Here is a 21,061-nt window from a genome sequence, read left to right on the forward strand (position 1 = left end):
GGGGGGGGGGGCATTGAAACCTGGCCTTTGACCCTTAACCTTTGACCTTTGACTTTCTGGCTGGAAATTTCCCAGAGAATCTCCATTAGGTAATGCACGTATTAAGTTTTGAAACTAGTAATGCAAGCATTGCATATACTAGTATATGAAGGAAATAGTAAAATTTTGAGAGTTGACCTTGACCTTTGACCCCTGACTATTGACTCATGACCCCTAAATTCCCTAGATAATCCCTGCCAGTCAGTACATGCGTGTGTACCAAGTTCCACGAAGATACATTGAACCATTTGCGAGAAAAGTGATATTGCAACATTTTCACCTAACCTTTGACCTTTTGACCTTTGACCTTATGACATGAAACTCTCTCTGGAGAATCTTTACGCAGTAGTACATGTTCACACCAAGTTTCAAGAAAATACCTTCGGGCATTGCATAGATATGGCGGAAATTGCAACATTTGTAGCATTTGACCATGACCTTTTGACCTTTGACCTCTTGCCAATGTCACTAAAATCTTACTCAACTAATTGTCCCATCATACATCATCCTCGGACCAAGTTTGGTGAAAGCTGCTTCATCCAGTTTTGAGTTATCACGTAAACAGATAAATTTTAGGATTTGACCTTGATCTTTGACCTTTGACCTCTGTCCGATTTCACTGAAAAACTAATCAAGTAATTGTCCCATCATACATCATCCTCCTACAAGGTTTGGTGAAATTTGCTCCATCCAGTCTTGAGTTATCGCGTAAACGGATACAATTTCATGATTTGACCTTGACCTTTGACCTTCAGCCTATTTCACCCAAAATCTAATCAAATAATTTCCCCATCATACTTCATACTTGGATCAAGTTTGGTAAAATTCCAATAAATATTACTCAAGTTATCGCGTAAACGAAAGCGGACGGACGTACGGACGGACGGACAACCCGAAAACATAATGCCTCCGGCACCACTTCGTGGCGGAGGCATAAAAATTCTTTTTTTCCGGGGGGATGGGGGGATCCTCCCTCACATTTTGCTATTCAAGAGCACAATCCTTGCTGTATGCAGAGGCTGACCTCACTAGAGAAATCATCTTATTACCTACGCCAAGGGGGGAGGTTATGTTTTCATTACCGTTGGTTTGTGTGTTCGTTTGTTAGTTAGTTTGTCCGTGTGCAAAATAACTCAAAAAGTAGTTACTGGATTTAGATGAAACTTGCAGGAAGGTTAAGAATGATACAAGTAAGAGATGATTAAATTTTGGTAGTGATCCGAGAATTTCGGGGGAATTTATGAAGGATTTTTGGTATTTTGGCAGGTAGGGTCAATGCACTTAGGAGTTCAGGCTGCGCGTATTTGAGGTTTGCATGCGCGCACTGAGTGCATGCTCTAGTTTCTGCTAGGGCGAGGCGCGCCATGCAGCTGAGGGTTTATGACGTAACGAGGGCTTCTATATTGGGAAATCGGGTGACTTTCAGCACACAATGCTATAATTTGAATAAGTACGTATGGGTGGAAATCACCGATATCTCTATGGAAGAACAAGATCAGCGGTGGAAATGAGCTGCATGCTTGGCGGAGGTCTGCGCTCTTAAGAGTGCTTTTCTAGTTACGATATACATTTGTATCATCACTAGGCACATTTTGAGAAATCATGTTATTAACTCCATCACACAGCGTACAATGTACATGTATTTTGAGAAATCATCCTACTAACTCACCAGACCACACAGCATATTTTGAGAAATCATCTGAATACAAATCATCACACAGCACATTTTGAGAAATCATCTTATCAACTCATCACACAGCTTATTTTGAGAAATCATCTTTTTTCGATGTTGACTCATCACACAACATATTTTGGGCAGTTTCACTGAACACACACACTTTCACTACTAAATACCATACACTGAAGATTGGTATAGCATTCTGAAACAGACAAAGGACCAATTTACGTTCACATACATTTTATTGATGTAACAGTAAATACAAAACAAAAAAACAAAAAATGTTGGTGGGTGTCCGCCAGAGAGGCATCAAAGTACAAATCAATGAGACTTTGTTCCTCTACTGTCGAGCATTTGTGGACTGTACAACACTGCTTCATTTGTTTGATACGACTCAAAACACGTACCTGGAATTTGCTTCTTCTCTTCTTTTTTTTTTAAGGAATGACAATTATCACACAATTAGAGAGTTATGACAATGCGCAGAAGCGAACAACGGTGACCACACACAAATACATCTACTCCAATTTTACAGGCTCCCCTTGGTAAAATTCAGGAGCTTATTGGGCGATGATAAACGGTCAGAAGTGATACAATAATGAAACTGGCTTCATTCTTGCAAAATATCCAACTTGTTGAAGCCATCATCACACAATTGTAAGTACACAAGAACCAATGTTAAAATTAATTCCCCTGTTAAGTCATGGGCATGAGATTTGTGACAGCTTCTGACACAAAATGAGCTACATTATGAATGCAACTGTGTTTACATGGGTGTCTAATGAATGTTTCCTGACGTTACCCAAGGAAAATTCCCAACCATGTGATCTTTTCATATCTCTACATATACGTGAGCTAATATTAGTGTCAAAAGACAAAACTTTGCAAATTGATTATTCTATTCAAATGCAAGCCTGCACATTTCACACCAGCTACTACATACATGACCAAGCTATATCATTATATGATTTGGATTTTTTGAATGAGATACCACATACATTTACTTGGGCAAATCTGCTTGCACTCTAATGAGTAAATGTGTTATAGGTACATTGTAATTTGCATAAAACACATGGTGAACTGAGCATCTTCAAGACCCTTGCCTTCATACACCTGCCATAGATCATGAATACACTGGCAATTATCTACAGAAAATGTTTGTCATACACCAAATTTACAATTTGTACTTGGTTATCTTACAGATGCTGCAATATTACAAGATAGCAGGCCCTCGAGTAAGAAATCTTTACATCCACCAACAATTTTTTCCAAAAGCCATGTCGAAAGTTGAGTTCCATTCAGGATGATGATGCCAGTCGGTATTTGGTGTAGTCTTCATTCGATGCATCCACATGTACACTTGTACTTGCAATCCAGTGCCAAAGCTGTCGCTCTCCAAAATATGTGTAAACACCACCGAAATGTTCCTTTTTCAGTCCACTATAAATGTTTGACAAGACTTGTCTAGTCAACCTCTTCCATTCTTGATGCATCATCGTCTTCGCCTTCGAGGGGTGGCATGTCTTCCTCTGCTGGTTCATCAGCTGCGACGTCATCTTCATCAATACCTGCAAAACAGATACATGAGAGAATTTGTGTTATACATCGACTGGACTTGCCAAACAATACAATGAAGTCATTTTTTTTGTTTGTCAATTTGTGTTATTCCTGAATTTGATATTTAGAAAAATATTTTAAAAGGCAGAACTTGAGCTGCCATGTCTTACCCCCTTACCCTACTGAAATAATTGAATATAGTTGCTAAATATTTGAAGCATTTAGAAACATATAACATGTATTTGGGCTAATGGCAAAAACCCAACCTTCACAGGCACATGCATCTTGCTTTCTACAGACAAATCCCAGTTTAATCTACCTGCATGAAAGTTGGTTTTTGTAGCCCTAGACAAGCAAGCAAAGTGATTTTTTTACCACTTCAAAGCAGAGAAGTGTTAAAATTTCTCTTTGTTTATATCACAATTATTTTTCAAACAAGGAAAAAAAGTCATTATCAGTAACAGCAGATTCTTCTGACGGGTGCTTTACAGTATTCCCTCCTCAAAACACAACTTACCGAGACCGAGCTTGATCATCCTGTAGATGCGACCTGCGTGGGTCTGGGGTTCCTCCAGGGAGAATCCTGAGGACATGAGGGAGGTTTCGTAGAGCAGCATGACCAGGTCCTTAACCGACTTGTCGTTCTTGTCCGTGTCGGCACGCTGCCTCAGCGTCTCCATGATGGAGTGGTCGGGGTTGATCTCGAGGTGCTTCTTGGCCGCCATGTAGCCCATGGTGCTGGTGTCTCTCAGAGCCTGCGCCTTCATGATACGCTCCATGTTGGCCGTCCAGCCGTACTGACTTGTGACGATGCAGCAAGGGGAGGATACCAGACGGTTGGACACAACAACCTGGATCAAAAGGATTTGACATACAAACACAAACATGAATCAAAACCTGTCTAAATCTACCATCACAGCGATGCATTAAAATAAATTTGATTTCAATTTACTGGCTGGAAATTTGCCATGGTTAGCACCTGTCTTTTGTTTGTTTTTACACTTCATTTCAAATGGAAGAGAATTGGCCATCCACTGAACAGTCAACATTGCATAAGTTGTCTTTTTTGCAATGATGCCACTACAAGAGGGATACTTTGTTGCACCACGACTAGTTTCTATAATCCAATGAAAAACAGATACAATTGTATCCTCAAATGATATGCTCCAAAGGACCACAAAACAGCCATGATCTTGTTCATGAGAAAACGCACCATGCCTCAACATATTGAAGCGCATGTGCATAGAAGGGTCTTTCATAGTAGCACGCAGTCTACATAGTTTCAAAAAGGGACTTTGAGATAACTCATACACAAGTGTTTCCACAGAAGAAAGACATCGATGTTGGTCGGTTATGCCTCTAGTTCAGACTAGAAATGTCGCTATGGCGACTGGTATGCCTCCGCCATAATGCATGATTCTCCTAATAGGTCTATAGTACATGTGGACAATGTGTGATTACATTTTCACAAAATTGGCAAAATATTAAAATGACATGTTTGTCACAAATGTATTGAATGTTTACCTTCCTTGACCTATGTTTAATTGGATGAATAGGAGAGCATGTATTTGGGGATTTAAGAACTTTAACTTGACATTGACCATTTCATAAGTTTATGCACTGAGTAATTTTCAAGGTATGGAGAAAAAGCGCAATTTCTGTATTGAACAGTAAATTGTTATCATTTTCATCTGGCCTTTGATTTATAAGAGAATCACTGTCAGGCAGAACATACATAAATTCAGCATGTACTAGGTTTCAAGATAACTTGAGCCACTTCCGAGATATGGAGAAAGAAGTAAGTTCAGCACTTTCACTTGATCTTTGACCTTTTGACCTTTGACGTTCTTGGCAAAAAAAAAAAATCCCAGAGAATCTCTATTGGGTTACACATGCATACATCGAGTTAAAAAAAAAATCCTGCTGGCATTGCATAAATATAAGGAAAATAGTAAAATTTTGAAGTATTGCCCTTGACCTTTGACCCCTGACCTTTGACCCCATGAACCCTAAATTCCCTAGATAACCACTGCCAGTCAGTAGATGCATATATACTATGTTCCATGAAGATACCTTGAACAATTTCCAAGATACAGAGAAAAAAGTGAAATTTTAACATTTTGCTTGACCTTTTGACCTTTGACCTTTTGACCTCATGACCCCTAACTTTCACCAGAGAATCTTAATTGGGTAGTACATGTATACACTAAGTTTCAAGAAAATATCTTCAGGCATTGCATAGATATGGGGGAAATAGTAAAATTTTAAGCATTTGACCTTGACCTTTTGACCTTTGACCTCAAGCATGTGCACCCAAAAGTTGATAGGCACAACTTCACCCCCTAATACACATACATGCCAAGTTTCATTAGGATACCTCAAAAGGTTTTGGTAGTTACCCTGTCCACAAAATTCATTACGGACGGACGGACGGACGGACAACCCGAAAACATAATGCCTCAGGCACCACTTCGTGGCGGAGGCATAAAAAAGAAGAATTGAAGCCACAGCCGTGTGCCATACCTTCTCAACTTTCTTGTCCAGGATCTCCTTGATGACCTTGCAGAGATTCTCGTACTTGGCCTTGGCCTCCTCCAGCTTCTTCTTCTCCTCCTCATCCTCCGGGAGCTCCAGACCCTCCTTGGTGACAGAGACGAGCGTCTTGCCGTCGTACTCCTTCAGCTGCTGCACGCAGTACTCGTCGATTGGCTCTGTCATGTAGAGGACCTCGAAGCCACGCTTCTTGACGCGCTCCACAAAGGCAGAGTTGGCGACCTGGTCCTTTGACTCACCTACACAGCAAATGATCAAGAATCGAAATGGGATTTAAAAGTTTGAACATTTTCAACGGCCATCTGTAAAATGTCCGCAATTCAGCCTGCGAACTACAATGGGTATTAATCAATAAAATACCCTTTCAAAACGAACCATCGTGAACACCCACGATCCACTGGAAGTTCATAAAGGATTGAAATTTTGCAGGTGGCATGCAATAACATATAATTCAAATACCAAACAGAATATACAGAATGTCACTTAGTATAGACTATTTAGTTCAGAGCCGAGAGCCGAGAAGATATTGCATGTCACATTTCCATCAACATAAAGCTTACATGGTTAAAATCTATATCAAAAGCTTTTTATACAAATGGTCACATGATATTCAAATCAGATAGGGTCAGTTTTTGAGATATCAAAGCAACAAGAAACAAACATCTGTTCAGAGTTCAGAGTTCATGAGTATAATATACTTTTTTTAAGCAGTGTTTTTTGTTTTTTTACCTGTGATGTAGTAGATTTGCGTCTGGTTCTCCTTCATGCGGGAGACGTACTCCTTCAGCGATGACATCTCGTCTCCAGAGTGTGATGTGTGGTACCTCAGGAAGTCAGCAATCTTGCTGCGGTTCTGGGAGTCTTCATGGATTCCAAGCTGTGAAATTACAACACAACATATTGTCACTACTGCAATCCAAACTGATAAAGCCAGATTTGAGCTAGCACTTGAGTTTCTCTCTTTTATACAATAAAGTGCAAATCATTCAAGTGACTAATTACTAAATAACTTATTATTTTGTATGAGCAATATCAACCATGCAAATAGAGAAGAACAAAACAGAAGTAGAAATTACTTCTCATTAAAATATATACAAAGTAATTGTAAATTCCAAAGATTTGTTTTTTTAAAACATGAACCATTTTCAGTTCACTCTGATCAGCTCCTTCAATAAAACAGGCTACACCAGCCTTCCTCTATCAGTTTGTGCTTCTTCAAAGTAATAACTCAGGAAAAGAATTTCCCAGCCTAAGTTCACAGCACTTTCCAATTTCACTTATGACACCAGCATCCTTTCTCATTCCAGCACACCCAAGTCCTTTGATAACCTAGAACCTAGAATCTTTTGTTGGAACCCTCAACTCACCTTGAGGTTCTTGGAGAACTGCTCGTAGAGCTTCTTGTAGTTGTCCTTGTCCTCCGAGATCTCCTGGAAGAGCTCCATACACTTCTTGACGATGTTTTTCCTGATGACCTTCAGAATCTTGCTCTGCTGCAGCATCTCACGAGAGATGTTGAGTGGGAGGTCCTCGGAGTCAACCACACCCTTGATGAAGTCTGAGGAGAAAATTGATTAAATATCTCATCAACCACAGTCTTGATCTATCTCTGCAAACCTGGTCATCTGAAGGTACCCAAGTGACCTATACAACTCTGCCAGAATTATTTCTAAGTTAAGCACTTTGACTAAGCAAGACCCTGTTAATAGACTTCTTACTAGAATAAACACTACTAAAAATTTAAACCTTTTCTCATGCAACACCTTTCAAAATCATGTGAAGTAATGACATTGTATACTCAATGGCATTGTGCAATCTAACCTGAAGCTCAGGCAGTGCTACATAGTATGCATTAACAGACTTGGAGAGGACACACTTCTCAAGACATTATTTAGCAGGCATGTCAAAATTGCACCTGAACTTCTGATCCCATGACAAGCTGGAGTCAAAAAGTCCATGGAAACATCAAAATACACTGGACAGGAAAACAATACATCTCATTTGAGAAACAAATACCACATATTTGATTTAGCCCTACATAAACTTACTCAAGTACTCTGGAATGAGATCTTCACAGTTGTCCATGATGAAAACCCTTCTCACGTACAGCTTGATGTTATTCTTCTTCTTCTTGTTCTCGAACAGGTCGAAGGGCGCCCTCTTTGGCACAAAGAGGAGAGCGCGGAACTCTAACTGCCCTTCCACTGAAAAGTGCTGCAGGGGTTTAAGAAAAAACGAAAATAAATGAGTGCATCTCGATTAACAAATGACATGGTATGAAGATTGATATGCTCTTTAGCACTGTATTGATGTTTGAATAAAAAATTGACACATTGCACAGAATACTGTATATGTCGAATATTTCGCGAGGTTTTTATTTTCACGAATTTTGCGAGTCGGGTGCTATTCGCGAAATTAAAGACAAGCGAAAATATTGACACTGATCCCCGATGTGAATGTGATGTACGTGTGTACTCTTCTCCATTCAGTACAGGACTCCACCATCACAAATTCAACCACCTGCGAAAACATTGGGAATTTCGTGAAAATTTAGACTCATGAAATATTATGGCGTATACAGTATTCAGTATGTTGCTCAAGGCCAAACGCCACGATCATTGAACATTAAGAAAGAGGTTCATTTTGTGGCAGGTTCAACCTAATGCAGAACATGTGCCCAACTTGGAACCCCTACGCCGGCATACAGCACTGGGTGGGGGCACAAAGCGGTCACTTGCTTTTCTTGCTCTTCTTCCATTCAAGCACCACCAGGAGTTGTCATGATCACCCCGGCCAAGCCCTGTCCACCAGTCGGAGGACAGAACCTAGAGTAGCGATTACAACTTGGCGCAGTGTGTGCTGGAAGATACAGATTCAGAGGTCTTGTTTGTTTGTTTTTTATTATTATTATTTTGATCTGAGCACATCACGTACATGAGGCAAAAGAGAAAAGAAAATTTAATTTGATGGTACAGAAAACCTACACGAGTTGAGAGTGGAAGAGTGCTTCATACTATACAAAAATATTTGGAGAAAATTCCAATTTGAAGTAGACATTGAGGCATCATCTCATTTTTTTTTTCCATCTCAATTTTATTGAATCTTGAATATTTTCACCAGCTTGTTTCCCCTTTCCTCAAAAAAAAAATACTAAAAAAAAATAAAAATACAAGTTATGGAGTTTCAATACTGAAGTCTCCAAGATATGCAAGATGAGGATTTTCTCATTTGAGAAAGCTTTATCGTAATCTAGGGGAAGCTACCAATATCTCTTTTAGTTTCATCAATAGATGAGGTACTGTAAAACAAGCAATGTTTGCGTGCATTTTAATTTCACAAATTTCGCACGAGCCAAGATTTGCGAAGTAAAAATGCATGTAAAAGCTCTTGTGTACACTGTAAGCATTGAATGTTAGAGGTAACTCGAGAAAATTTCATGCCGCGAAAAAGGCTGTCGGCTCCAATTCGCGAAAATTTTGTGCCACGCATATATATCATGTTTTACAGTATTTGCACCTGCTGTTCCCCCTTTCCTAAAAAAAATATAATCATGATGAACAAATAAATGAAAATACATGCTACAGAGTTTCAATACTGCAGTCTCCAAGATATGCAAGATGAGGACTTTCTCAGTTGAGAAAGCTTTCGCATACTCCAGGGGGAAACAACCAACATCTTTTATAGTTTCATCAATAGATGAGGTAATCTAAACAGGTTAAAGACTCTGTAGATTACCTTGACAGCTAAATGGTCCTCCCAGTCATTGGTGAGGGACTTGTAGAACTCGCCGTACTCGTCCTGGCTGATGTCATCTGGGTTCCTGGTCCAGATGGGCTTGGTCTTGTTGAGTTCCTCGTCCTCGGTGTACTTCTCCTTGATCTTCTTCTTCTTCTTCTTCTCCTCCTTGCTCTCCTCCTCCTCGCCCAGGTCCTCTATCTTGGGCTGCTCTCCGTCCCCTTCCTCCTTGGCCGCTTCCTCGTCCTTCTTCTCCTCCTCATCCTCGTCGTCGCTCACCTCCTTTTCGCGCTCCTTCTCCACCTGTGATGTGAGAACAATTAACCAGGAAATTCTCATTCTCTGAGGCCCAGCATCACTTGGTACATAAACTAGCCTGTATTTGTAAGTCATACCACTCATCTACACTATTCAACTCTAACTGCACTGGGGGAGGGGGGGGGGGGCCTCGGAGGCCCCCCCCTCGACATTTCGCGCGATTACTCTGCAACACGAAATGCTCTCGCCGCGATGCTCCATGAATTTTTTCTTTTGAGTTTCCCGCACATTTTGACACCAAATTTGTGACGCCTGGGGGTACGGTTCTGAAGTTACATGACTTTTTGTACATGCACGTGAGGCCAAAAATGGCTAAAGAATGTGATTTTGTGTACAAAGTCAATGCAAATCGAGTTTTTTCACATGGTTCATATAAATATGCTTATTTTTACTCTCAATGGCTAAAATTAGTTTGTTTTAGGAGTATTATGCTTCAAAAAGTGTCTGTGACAAATTTTGTTACAAAAAACAACAAAAACAAAAGGTCGAAAAAACAAGGAAATACATAAGAAATTCATGAAACAATAAAATAAATAAGAAATTAATTTTGATACCAAATTTTTTTTCAAGAACATTTGCTAAGAATGCCACAAAGAATAATCATACCAAAAATGAGCACTTTTGGAGCTTTATTTACTGATTTAGATGAAAGATTCCGATTTCTCGCATAAATTATCATAATTAATCAAAATAAAATAAAAGAAGACTATTTTGGAAAATTTAAAAACACGATCTTGTAGATTTCATCACACACTACCATTGTGCAAAGGTGCGCGGTGATCGCGCGATCCACAGCCGAGATCTTAAGGGGGGGCCCTTGAGGGCCCCCCCAGTCTTTCGAGCTACCAAAATAGCCCAGTCTTTTTAGGGTTAAACCCTAATCAGTCTTCTTCCTTTTTTTCCTTCTTTTTTGCTTCACTACATCTGGCAAAGAAGCTCGCAACGGCTGCCCAATTTGGCACGCATATTGCTGGCATATATAATCAACAAAACCCTACCTCTGTTTTGCCATTAAAGGTCAGCAACAAATATTGGATATGAGGACATAAATTTGTTTCTTTTTGATTTCCCATGTTTTTAAAGCTCAAATTAAAACCTGTTACATAATTGTAAACAAAGGAGATCAACAGATCAAGACAAACTTCCAGTAAAATATAGTACAATAAAACAAAAAGCCAAAAATTTAGTGCGCACCACACTATGATCTTGACTAGCTGATCTGAGAAATTGCACTTATATTCAAGTGAAGGGACTATAGGATTACATTTTATGACTGAATAGAAAACTTTGGAACATTCAGAGTGCTTAAATAGCATAGTTCTTCTTATTCTATGCTAATTCACACGTTAAAAATATGAAAATTTCATTTTCAGTGGATCACAACTGCAAAAGGCCTGCAATGCAGTAACCATCAGTCCACATTTGATAACTTTGGTTTCACTTTCAGAAAATGCACTAGACTGTAGGAGCAAAAGTGATGAAAGTTGTGTGAGGCCAAGGCACAATTTTTTTGTTCTTCTTCAGAATGAATGTGCCTTACCTGGAGCTTGATGGGGTAGCCAATGAACTGACTGTGCTTCTTGACGATGTCCTTCACTTTCTTCTCCTCCAGGTATTCAGCCTGGTCCTCCTTGATGTGCAGCACAATCTTGGTACCACGCTGAAGATCTTCCGTTGCTATGGTGATACAATTAAAAAAAAATAGTTTGACAAGCTGAAGAACTTCCATTACTCAAAGGAATTGTTTACCACTGACAGCAGTGATTTCAAAAATGTTTGAGTTATCACAAAACATCTGATCACTTAAAAATTTTTGAAGTTTAAAAGACAAGAAGATATCACTATTTTTCTCAATAAACTTTTATCTGCATGACAGTTTATTCTAAAAATAATCTTATTTCAACTATTGTTGTATATTTAACAATATTTAGCATTGATTATACTGAATAAAAATTTTATACTGGTTGTTTCTATCTCTATCTCACATGCTAGGAACTATTTCAAGCAGTGCACCTAAGCTGGGTTTTTGTTTCATCTACAAATGGTAAATAATGCTTTTAAGTTACTATGGTTACTCAACAATTCATTTTCCGGTACTATGTCCATACAACCTTTCTTTCAAACTTGTTATTTTTTCAGCAAAGAGTTCAACCATACCATTCTCCTTCTTCTTTTTTTTTGAAAGTTACAGCTCAAAAATCAACATCTTTCATTTGTAAATTGTGAGATAATGTCCACATGACAACTACAAATACTACTTCCATTCAACAAGAAGTGCATTCCAGAAAGAGACAAACCACAGGGTTATTTTCCTTACTTGGAACTCTGTGGATGGTGAATGAACCTCCGGCACTAGACTGCCATGTGTAGGCCTCATCGTCGTTATTCTTTGATGTCACAGTAACTGTTTCAGCCACCAGGTAAGCGGAGTAGAAGCCCACACCAAACTGACCAATCATGGAGATGTCTGCCCCAGCCTGTGGACACAAGAGGCAACAGTTAAAATCTCACACAGAGCTCATGGCAGTTCAATAATAATATTTTTTTTTTTAATGACAAACACTCATTAAAGGACAAGTTCACCTTCATAGACATGTGGGTTGAGTGAATGCAGCAATATAAGTGGAACACATCAATGAGAGTTTGAGGAAAATCGGACAATCCGTTCAAAAGTTATGAATTTTTGAAGTTTCTGCTCAGTCACGGCTGGATGAGAAGACTACTATGGCTTGTGATGTCATATGAGTACAACTACATAAAGAAAGAATAAGGAAAATTCAAGATATTCTCACTTTTCTCAAATAATAAAAAAACACTCAACTTCTCTCTTTCAGAAGTCAGGGGAAATAATATTACCCCTAGCATAAGTCAGTAACATGTCGAAGAAATGTGCACTTTATTCAAAAAGTCAAGTTTTGTGAAATTCTCTTTTTATTTTCCTTATATTGTTGTACGCAAGTGACATCATACACTGTAGTAGTCTTTTCCTTCAGCAGTGATTGCACAGATACTTTAAAAATTCATAACTTTTGAACGGATTGTCGGATTTTCCCCCAACTTTCACTGATGTGTTCTACTAATATTGTTGCCTTCACTCAATCCACATGTATATGAAGGTGAACTTGTCCTTTAATAACGATTTAAAGATCAATCCACTTATTTCCTTAAAAAGATATAACCCCACAAGCAGCTTGGCCAAGAAGCCAAACTGGGATGATTACTTCTTCCTTTTTTCTGTTTTTTTTTCTTTTCTGGTTTCTTTTCTGTTTTTTTTTTTCTGTTTTTTTTTTTTTTTTTTTTTTTTTTTGGGGGGGGGGGGGGGGTCATTTTATGAACAGGAATCAACTCCCTACAAGAAATCAAGCATTTATTTAGAATGAAAAGTAAAGCAAGGTGCTGATGTGGCATGTCAGACACTCACCTGCAGGGCTTCCATGAATGCCTTGGTGCCGGATCGGGCGATGGTTCCCAGGTTGTTGATCAGGTCAGCCTTGGTCATGCCGATGCCAGTGTCGATGATGGTCAGGGTCTTCTCCTCCTTGTTGGGGATGATCTTGATGAAGAAATCCTTGCCCGTCTCAACCTCAGAAGGGTCGGTCAGGGACTTGTAGCGGATCTTGTCCAAGGCCTGGAAGTGCCAGAATAGTAAATTTGTAAAGAGTTAGACACTAAGCTACACACGGAGGCCGACCAAGATTCAAAAGGAAAAGAATATCTAAATAAAACATCACCACACATACAACTAGAACATTCGCACATGTATCCCCCGAACCCATCTCCCATACCCCATCTGGATCACCTTCTAGGCCAGAATGTTGTATAATATGGCATCTGTTGCAGGATACAATAAAATCCGATGAAAAATGAGGCTAGTGTAGTACATAGCACACGCAAGGAATATGACATGTCATCCTATAAAAGTTTGAACAATGAGAGCGCCGGCAATTAAACTTTTGTTCTCTAGAATAACTCCCCATAAACCTCAATAGCAAGTTCAAATAAAATCTGACAATAAATGTGGCTGATAGAGCATTAGTCAAGGCGCTAATTCCTGTAAGAGGCTTAATTAAGGAGTTCGTTCAACCCACCCCGCAGAAAAGGTTTGACCAGACGAGGTGGTAGATGGGACCTCTATGAACATCCCCAGGTAGTATGTGGTTCCAAATTGTGGTGTCAGTAGAATTTTACTGGCCACTTTTCATCATGATTGTTGGAACAAACGTAAAAGAGTCTGCGCACGCCAAGACTATTACACGCACCACTAGCACTGCTACAGGCGCCAGTGCCAGTGCTGTGTGTAGTAGTCTTAGCGCGCATATACTTTTTCTTCGATAAACAAGGGTTTTGCCTGCAAACTAACTTTTCACGCCAAGCTGGGTTCGGTGTAGTGTAGTTTCTAGCCGTTTTTATTTCGTCTTTATTTCAAGAGTTCAAGCAAGCCGAGTGAGAGCGCATACCCGGTGATTGTGACGACTGAATCGCAATCACTGGGTGTGTGCTCTCACTCCACTTAGCGCAATATATACAGCGGGCTTCTGCATAATACACAAGCTGCAACTCAGAGAAATAAAGACGAAAAAACGGCTAGAAATTAAGACTAGGGTCGGTAAACGCTTGTCGCTATTTGGGGCACTGAAAACGACAAACTCACACAGTTTTTACATTTATTTCATGAAGAATTCATCAAAACTGCATGTTGCTAGAGATGTCATCCATACAGTGGGATTCATTGTAAGTTATAATATTGTGCATGGTTACCATGGTAACCGGATGCCTAAGGGTGACTGGTAACCCCCAAAATGCCTCCTGCTGCTGCAAACATTGCTTTTTTTTTAATCTTATAGATGCAATAAAATAAGCACACTATTTTTTATTGATTTTCGTTAAAAAAGTTTTCCCTGTTGCCATGGCAACCAGTATTATCCAATCAGAATTTAGTTGTCAATAACTCGAAAACTAAAGCCCATAATTTCAAAAAGCTCAATAAGCATGTCCTTCCTTTTGCATAAAGTGTACGACATCAGGTATATGTGAAGAATATTTTGAAGCATTCTCAAGTTACAGCAAAATTTGTAAGCAAAGGCATAATAAACGGCAATTGAAAGAAAGATATCATTTTCGAATAGTAAAATGCATGAAAAAGTTGCATCCGTCGTACTTTCAACACAAATTTGACTTCAAAGCATAGGCAAATGTATATAGTTTTTAATAATGTATGGACACAAATTTCCCTTAAAAATAAGATGAATACAGAAAGCAAAGCCAATATTCTATAGTAGCTCTTTCGAGTATTTACAGAGCGATGGTTATTCAAAACAATCCTGGAAAAGAGCAGAGGAAAGCAATTGATTGTTTATGTTCTTAAAGGAAGTTTATTCAAGAATACCGATAAATTCCTTTCCAAAGAAGGAATATACACGTGCGCTGGATTATCCATCAAAGAATTAAGCGTACTTTTGTGTTCGTTAACTATTGTAAAAAAATATATATATATTTCATATATATATTTATAGAATAAAATGAAATATCATATGTAAATTTCATTCATAACGTGCAGTAATGAATTAATGCTGAGGAGAGAATGAGGGAAAAATCTTGGGCGTCTTTTCCCTTTTTATCCAGACTAATTTTACAGTGTAGAGCTCATCTACAATGAGTGATCTGATGTGCACGAAAGGCAAAAGAAACAAACCTGTCTAAATTCCAGATATTTTTGGGAGTTACCAATCACCTGTAGGCATCCGGTTACCATGGTAACCATGCACAATATTATACCTTACAATGTATCCCATTGTATTGCTGACATCTCAAGCAACATGCACATAGTTTTAAGGAGTTTCGATGAATCCTTCGTGAAATAAATGCAAAAACTGTGATAATTTTGTCATTTTCAGTGCCCCAATAGCGACAAGCGTTACCGACCCTAGTCTTAATTTCTAGCTGTTTTTATTTCGCCTTTATTTCTCTGAGTTACAGCTTGTGTATTGTGCAGAAGCACACTGTATTGCGCTAAGCCAAGTGAGGGTGCATGCTCAATGATTGCCACAAAAAACGGTTCGGGCGTCACAATCGCTGGGTATGCACTCTCACTTGGCTTGCTTCAACTCGGAGAAATAAAGACGAAATAAAAACGTCTGGAAACTACACTACACCGACCCCAGCTTAGCGTGAAAAGTTAGTTTGCAGGCAAAAACCGATGTTTGTCGCAGAAAAAGTCTTTGTACGCTAAGACTATAACACGCACCACTGGCATTGGCGCCTGTAGCAGTGCTAGTGGTACGTGTAGTAGTCTTAGTGTGTCGCAACTAAAATGGCCTGTAAAATTTCATTGATACCACAATTTGATATCACATACTACCTAGGGGTGTTCCAGAGGGTCCAACCGACCACCCCATGCAGTCAAACCTTTTCTGCGGGGTGGGTTGAACGAAGTCATTTTTTCTGGGTCGCTGCGCCTGGACTACATGCACACAAAATGTGACTGGCATCCAAGTTGGAGCACTGAGGGCACCACCACCACAAACTGTGGATGTCCTACATGTACATGTAAAATGACCATCCGTTCACTGATCCTTAGCAATTCTGAGGAATCTGAATAAAATCCCATGAGAAATGAGGGTACATGTAGTATAGCACATACAAGAAATATGACATGGCATCCTTAAAAGTCGGAACAATAAGGCTTATTAAGGGCGCTGTCAATGGAAACTTTTGTTACCTTGAATAACCCCCACAAACCTCCATAGCAAGTTTAATTAATATCCAACACAAACTAGGCGTTTTCACATCATTTTTCGCGATTGCGAGTTAGCGCGCTATTTCATTTCTTATTCACATCAACCTGAAGAGAATCAGCCTGAATTTTTGTCGAGCTAATTCGACAGCCAAGTATGCGCAAACAGCATAAGTAATGTGTGTGCCCTCTCAAAATTCCTCGTGATTTGTGTGTAGTTTGCTTCAATCGATTGGGTCACACACGCTAGGCATAATGGGATGCATCACGCTTATTTCTCGAGTCATCTTCACATTATCACATAGCGCTACTATCCCGCTATTTCAGAAATTTCTCGAGTTGGACTCGAGAAATTTTCTCGATCAGAGCGATACAATCAGCGCGTTAATTTGTGTTCACATTATCAAATAGCGCGCTATTTCGCTATCGGGAAAATTTACCAAGTCAGAAAATAGCGCGCTATTTCGAAACATCGGGCTGATGTGAAAACGCTTAATGTCGCTTATAGAGCATACTGTAAAAGTGGTTTCTTTCGTGGTGGTTTTATTTTCGCGCTTTTCACGCTTTGAGGTTGAACAGCGAATTCAACATCACGCGAAAATGTTTTGAACTCGTCGCTTATTACAATGCTATCATTGCAGACTGTGAATTTAAACACACGTGAAAAAGTCGGCACCGATGGAAACCGCGAAAGTTTCTGTACGCGAAAGAAACCACTATTACAGTATACAAGAAATGTGACATGGCCTCCAAGTCAGAACACTGAGGGCACCGTCACCACAAACTGTTGTGTCCTTCATGTAGAATGACCACCCATACACCTCCTTAGCAAGTCGGAGTAAAATCCAGTAACAATCAAGTTATTGCCTAAATAAGAATTTTTGCAAATTTTGACATGATCAGGGTGACCTTTGACCCTGAAAAAGGTGGAGCAGTGAGGGCAGCATTATCAGTAGGTGTAGGTGTATAGATTTGATTATGCATCACACTTACATACCAAATGTGAAGAAAAAAAAATCGGTCTAGAAATAAGGCCAGCGTTGCACACACAAGCAGACCCTGTTAAAATTACCTTTTCAGGTATAAAGACGGAACAAAAGAAGGCGTCATCACCAAAAACAATAAGCTTCTTTGTTTTGCCATAATACACCTTCATGCAAAATATGAAGATGATCGAAGAAGAACTGCTGCCAGTAGAGCGCTCACAACAAAATCTCTGCAGCGCGGACGCGGACGCGGCGCAACGAGGCCAAATCCACAGTATCCTCCGAACTCTGTTCGGGGGATACAATAATTCTATGTACAGACCAGGGGGTGTTTCACAAAGCCGTTCTTAAAGTTAAGAAGGATTTAAGTGCAACTGGTGATCAGTTCTTGTGCTGAATTATTGAGATTCTGATAAGTATAGCACACACGAACTGATCACCAGTCGCACTGGAGTCCTTCTTAACTTTAAGAACGGCTTTGTGAAACACCCCCCAGGGCCGGCAGAACCAGGGGGCTCACCCCCCCCCCACCAACACATTTTTTTTGCACTCATACATACAAATACTTAGGGTGTCACCAATTTGCCCACCCCCCCTCCCCCCCCCTCCCCGAAGTGGTACTAGAAAACAGAATAAAAGAAACCTTTTGAGCACGTGAAGGTATTCATTTTTTTTTTTTTTTTTGCTTATCAGCTGAAGAAACCAAGAACTGGAATGAGAAAGATGTGCTGAAGACTTTTTTTTTTGCTTGCTATAAATCCTAAGCTCATGAAACCCGGAAGCGGCCCCCCAAAAAACTTTTGAAAACGTAGCGCCAGCCCTGCAGACAGTTGCCATCACCCCCCCCCCCCTTCCTTTGTTTTTTAAAGGTATGGTAACTTGTGATGTTATTGCTCAAATATTCAGGAAGTAGAGATCTATTGTAAGTAAAGTGAGCAATTCCTGCAGACTACTGTATACGCTATATATTTCGCGGGGGTTTTATTTTCGCGAATTTCGCGAGTCGGGAGCTATTCGCGAAATTAACAACACGCGAAAATATTACCTTCCAAAATAATTCCCTTGCCTTGATGATACGAACATTTAAGTACTAGTATACCATGTCACGGCTTACCGAACAGACCATACTGGCTAAGCTTGTTTACGTACGTCCACGTCTACTTACGAATACTGTAGAGAGCCAGTCCATTATCGCAAGGGGACCACTCGTCAGAAATCTAGCGTGATGGACTTAACCACTTCAAAAATGTTGAATTCTAACTTACTAGTTCGCAGAGTTTGGCAAGTCTTTTTCATGCAGTGTATAACTAGTATCATTCTTATTTGCTAGTAAGTTGAAAATTCACACTTTCTTTGCCACTTCATATTTTCTCTGGTCCCCCAATCGCGAATTTAACCACTCGCGAAAATGTGTGACAGCGGCAATTCGCGAAAATTTATGTACGCGAAAATTATAGCATATACAGTATTTATTGGCTTGGCAAGTGATTGAAGCTTGGCAGGTTGAATATCAGGGACCAGGGTAGAGTTTGTGCTTCCATCGTGGTTTTATACTTACATCTGATGAATTTGAGATGAGTTCTCTCAAGAAGATCTCCTTGTTGGAGTAGAAGGTATTGATGATCAAGCTCATCAGCTGAGCAATCTCCGCCTGGAAAGCAAAGGTCTCGGCCTCCTCCATGGGCTCGGCATTTGGGTTAGCGGCGTCAGTCATTTTGATATGTGTGGGCAAGCTGGTGGTGCTGGTGGAAAGCACAAAAACACATGGCAGGGTTGAGGTTGTGGTTCTACATCATTCCAAGTTCAGACACACTAACAATAACATAACAAGCTAAATTACTAAATTGTTCCTCATACTAACGTTAGTAGATCTAGTCAACACCTTACGTCCTTAGTACCACGTCCTTAATATAGGCCTAACGTTACTCATAGATTGAAAGTTCTCACCATGAGATTACAGTCACAGAGAATTGGAAGAAAAATTTATTGAAATCTTATTTCATTTGCAAAAATAAAATTTCAATAAGTTTTTCTTCCAATCCTCTTGACTTTGTACAACACAATTAAAGAACGGATAGAGACAATAAAATGCACTTTTTAGCTAGAAATTAGTCTACAGTATCAAATAGCCTTAAAAGAGCAGAAGAGCACTGCCTTTAGGAAAAATTAAAAATGAAAAAAAGAGATAAAATAAAATTTACATCATTGTGATCATGATCTAATGATAGAATAGAGAAAGGTCGGCTTTCTTTATTGGCATGCCTTCTTTATTTGGCTAGTGAATTAAATTGGCAGCAATTGAGTAAAATGTAAATGTTTCTTACCAATTAGCAGATTAGAACGCAGAATATATGAGCAAATCGAGCTGCGACACAAATTTTCAGCGGTCGACTCCGGTCTTTCTCGACAGCGAGGTAAAAATTATGACAAAAGCACGCGGTTCCGTGGGCTTTTATGTAGGCACGTGTCCTTTCCAGACGCTTCTGGGCTCAACTGGGCCAAAAGCGAGGCAATGCAATATGCTTCAACGCTGAAATCGAGCTACCCGGGATTACCCACCCTGCTTGCTGTATAAAACAGGGAAACACGTGGGATAATGGGGATAAGAACCGGTATCCTTCCGCGTTTTCTTTTGAAAGGTCCGTTTGATAGGAGGGTCTGCTGGTCTCGTTCCAGTACAAAGACAGGCACTCTTTCACTCTCATGTTCAGAAACTTATGTGTTGCCGCTTTGTATGCTCTTACAAGTTACATCATCATACTTACCATCATCATCATTTGGTTCTTATATGATTTGTTTGCATTGAATAGCAGAAAGCAGACACGTGAAAATGTAACTTTTATAACTCTACACTGCGAATCAGACTAGTGATTTAAAGTGTCCATTATCTGGAGTACGATATTCATTTTAAAAGATGGCTTAATAAGACAGCAAAGACTTTGAAGAGAGCTACGTACTTTTCATTTTTTTTTAATTATCTATTTTTCACATTCCTGACGAGCAGACTCAATGTTGCACAGGAGAAACACTGTAAGAACTATGTTGTATGACTGCAACAATACGACAATAATGTGTGTGTGTGTCATTCGGTTTTTCTAGCAAGTTCGACACCGGATGCGGAAATGTCCTGTTCCATTCTAGAAAGATGGGGGTAGTATACATAGTTTTGCAAATTTACTCAGGTTTTGCTGGAGAAGATATTTCTTTTGAATCAAATTGAATGTAAAACAAATTAAAAAATATTTTCCTTTACTGATAGATCTGATATATTTGTCACCAAAATGAGGCAATTCAATGACTGACTTTTATTGTCCTCACTATAGATGTGATTGGTATAGTTACCTCTCGACGCGGCAATTCAAGAACCAATCACGAGGGAGAAAATTATTAAATGCCTCGTCTGTGCATAACAAGGGAGGTCGGATCTACTTACTGAATAGGTCTTGTGTATCATAGAAGCGA

At 39.5% G+C, this 21,061-nt stretch overlaps 1 protein-coding gene across 1 annotated transcript; it reads right to left on the reverse strand.

Annotated features, from left to right (window-relative positions):
- Positions 1-2,000: 2,000 nt before the first annotated feature.
- LOC139739154 (heat shock protein 83-like) lies at positions 2,001-19,351 on the reverse strand. The gene is made up of 11 exons (XM_071649771.1): positions 19,158-19,351; positions 13,302-13,508; positions 12,198-12,357; positions 11,421-11,557; positions 9,563-9,865; positions 7,876-8,041; positions 7,195-7,385; positions 6,557-6,704; positions 5,798-6,066; positions 3,792-4,125; positions 2,001-3,285 (listed from the first exon to the last, which is right to left on the reverse strand). The coding sequence occupies exons 1-11, from the start codon at positions 19,311-19,313 to the stop codon at positions 3,182-3,184; spliced, it is 2,175 nt and encodes a 724-aa protein (XP_071505872.1). The 5' UTR covers positions 19,314-19,351; the 3' UTR covers positions 2,001-3,181.
- Between the last annotated feature and the right edge of the window lie 1,710 nt (positions 19,352-21,061).

The sequence above is a fragment of the Diadema antillarum genome, unplaced genomic scaffold, assembly GCF_040938485.1.
Source record: "Diadema antillarum isolate AM-2024a unplaced genomic scaffold, OU_Dant_1.0 scf00000029, whole genome shotgun sequence".
In the NCBI taxonomy this organism is placed as follows: domain Eukaryota; kingdom Metazoa; phylum Echinodermata; class Echinoidea; order Diadematoida; family Diadematidae; genus Diadema; species Diadema antillarum.

What these genes read in the sequence shown, in the direction of transcription:
- LOC139739154 (XM_071649771.1), bottom strand. Translation starts at nt 19,313, where the DNA reads ATGACTGACGCCGCTAACCCAAATGCCGAGCCCATGGAGGAGGCCGAG. An exon ending in TCTCATTCCAGAGTACTTGA is followed by an intron (nt 7,386 to 7,875) that starts GTAAGTTTATGT and finishes TTTTCTCCTCAG; the next exon opens with ACTTCATCAAGGGTGTGGTT. An exon ending in AGTTCTCCAAGAACCTCAAG is followed by an intron (nt 6,705 to 7,194) that starts GTGAGTTGAGGG and finishes GTAATTTCACAG; the next exon opens with CTTGGAATCCATGAAGACTC.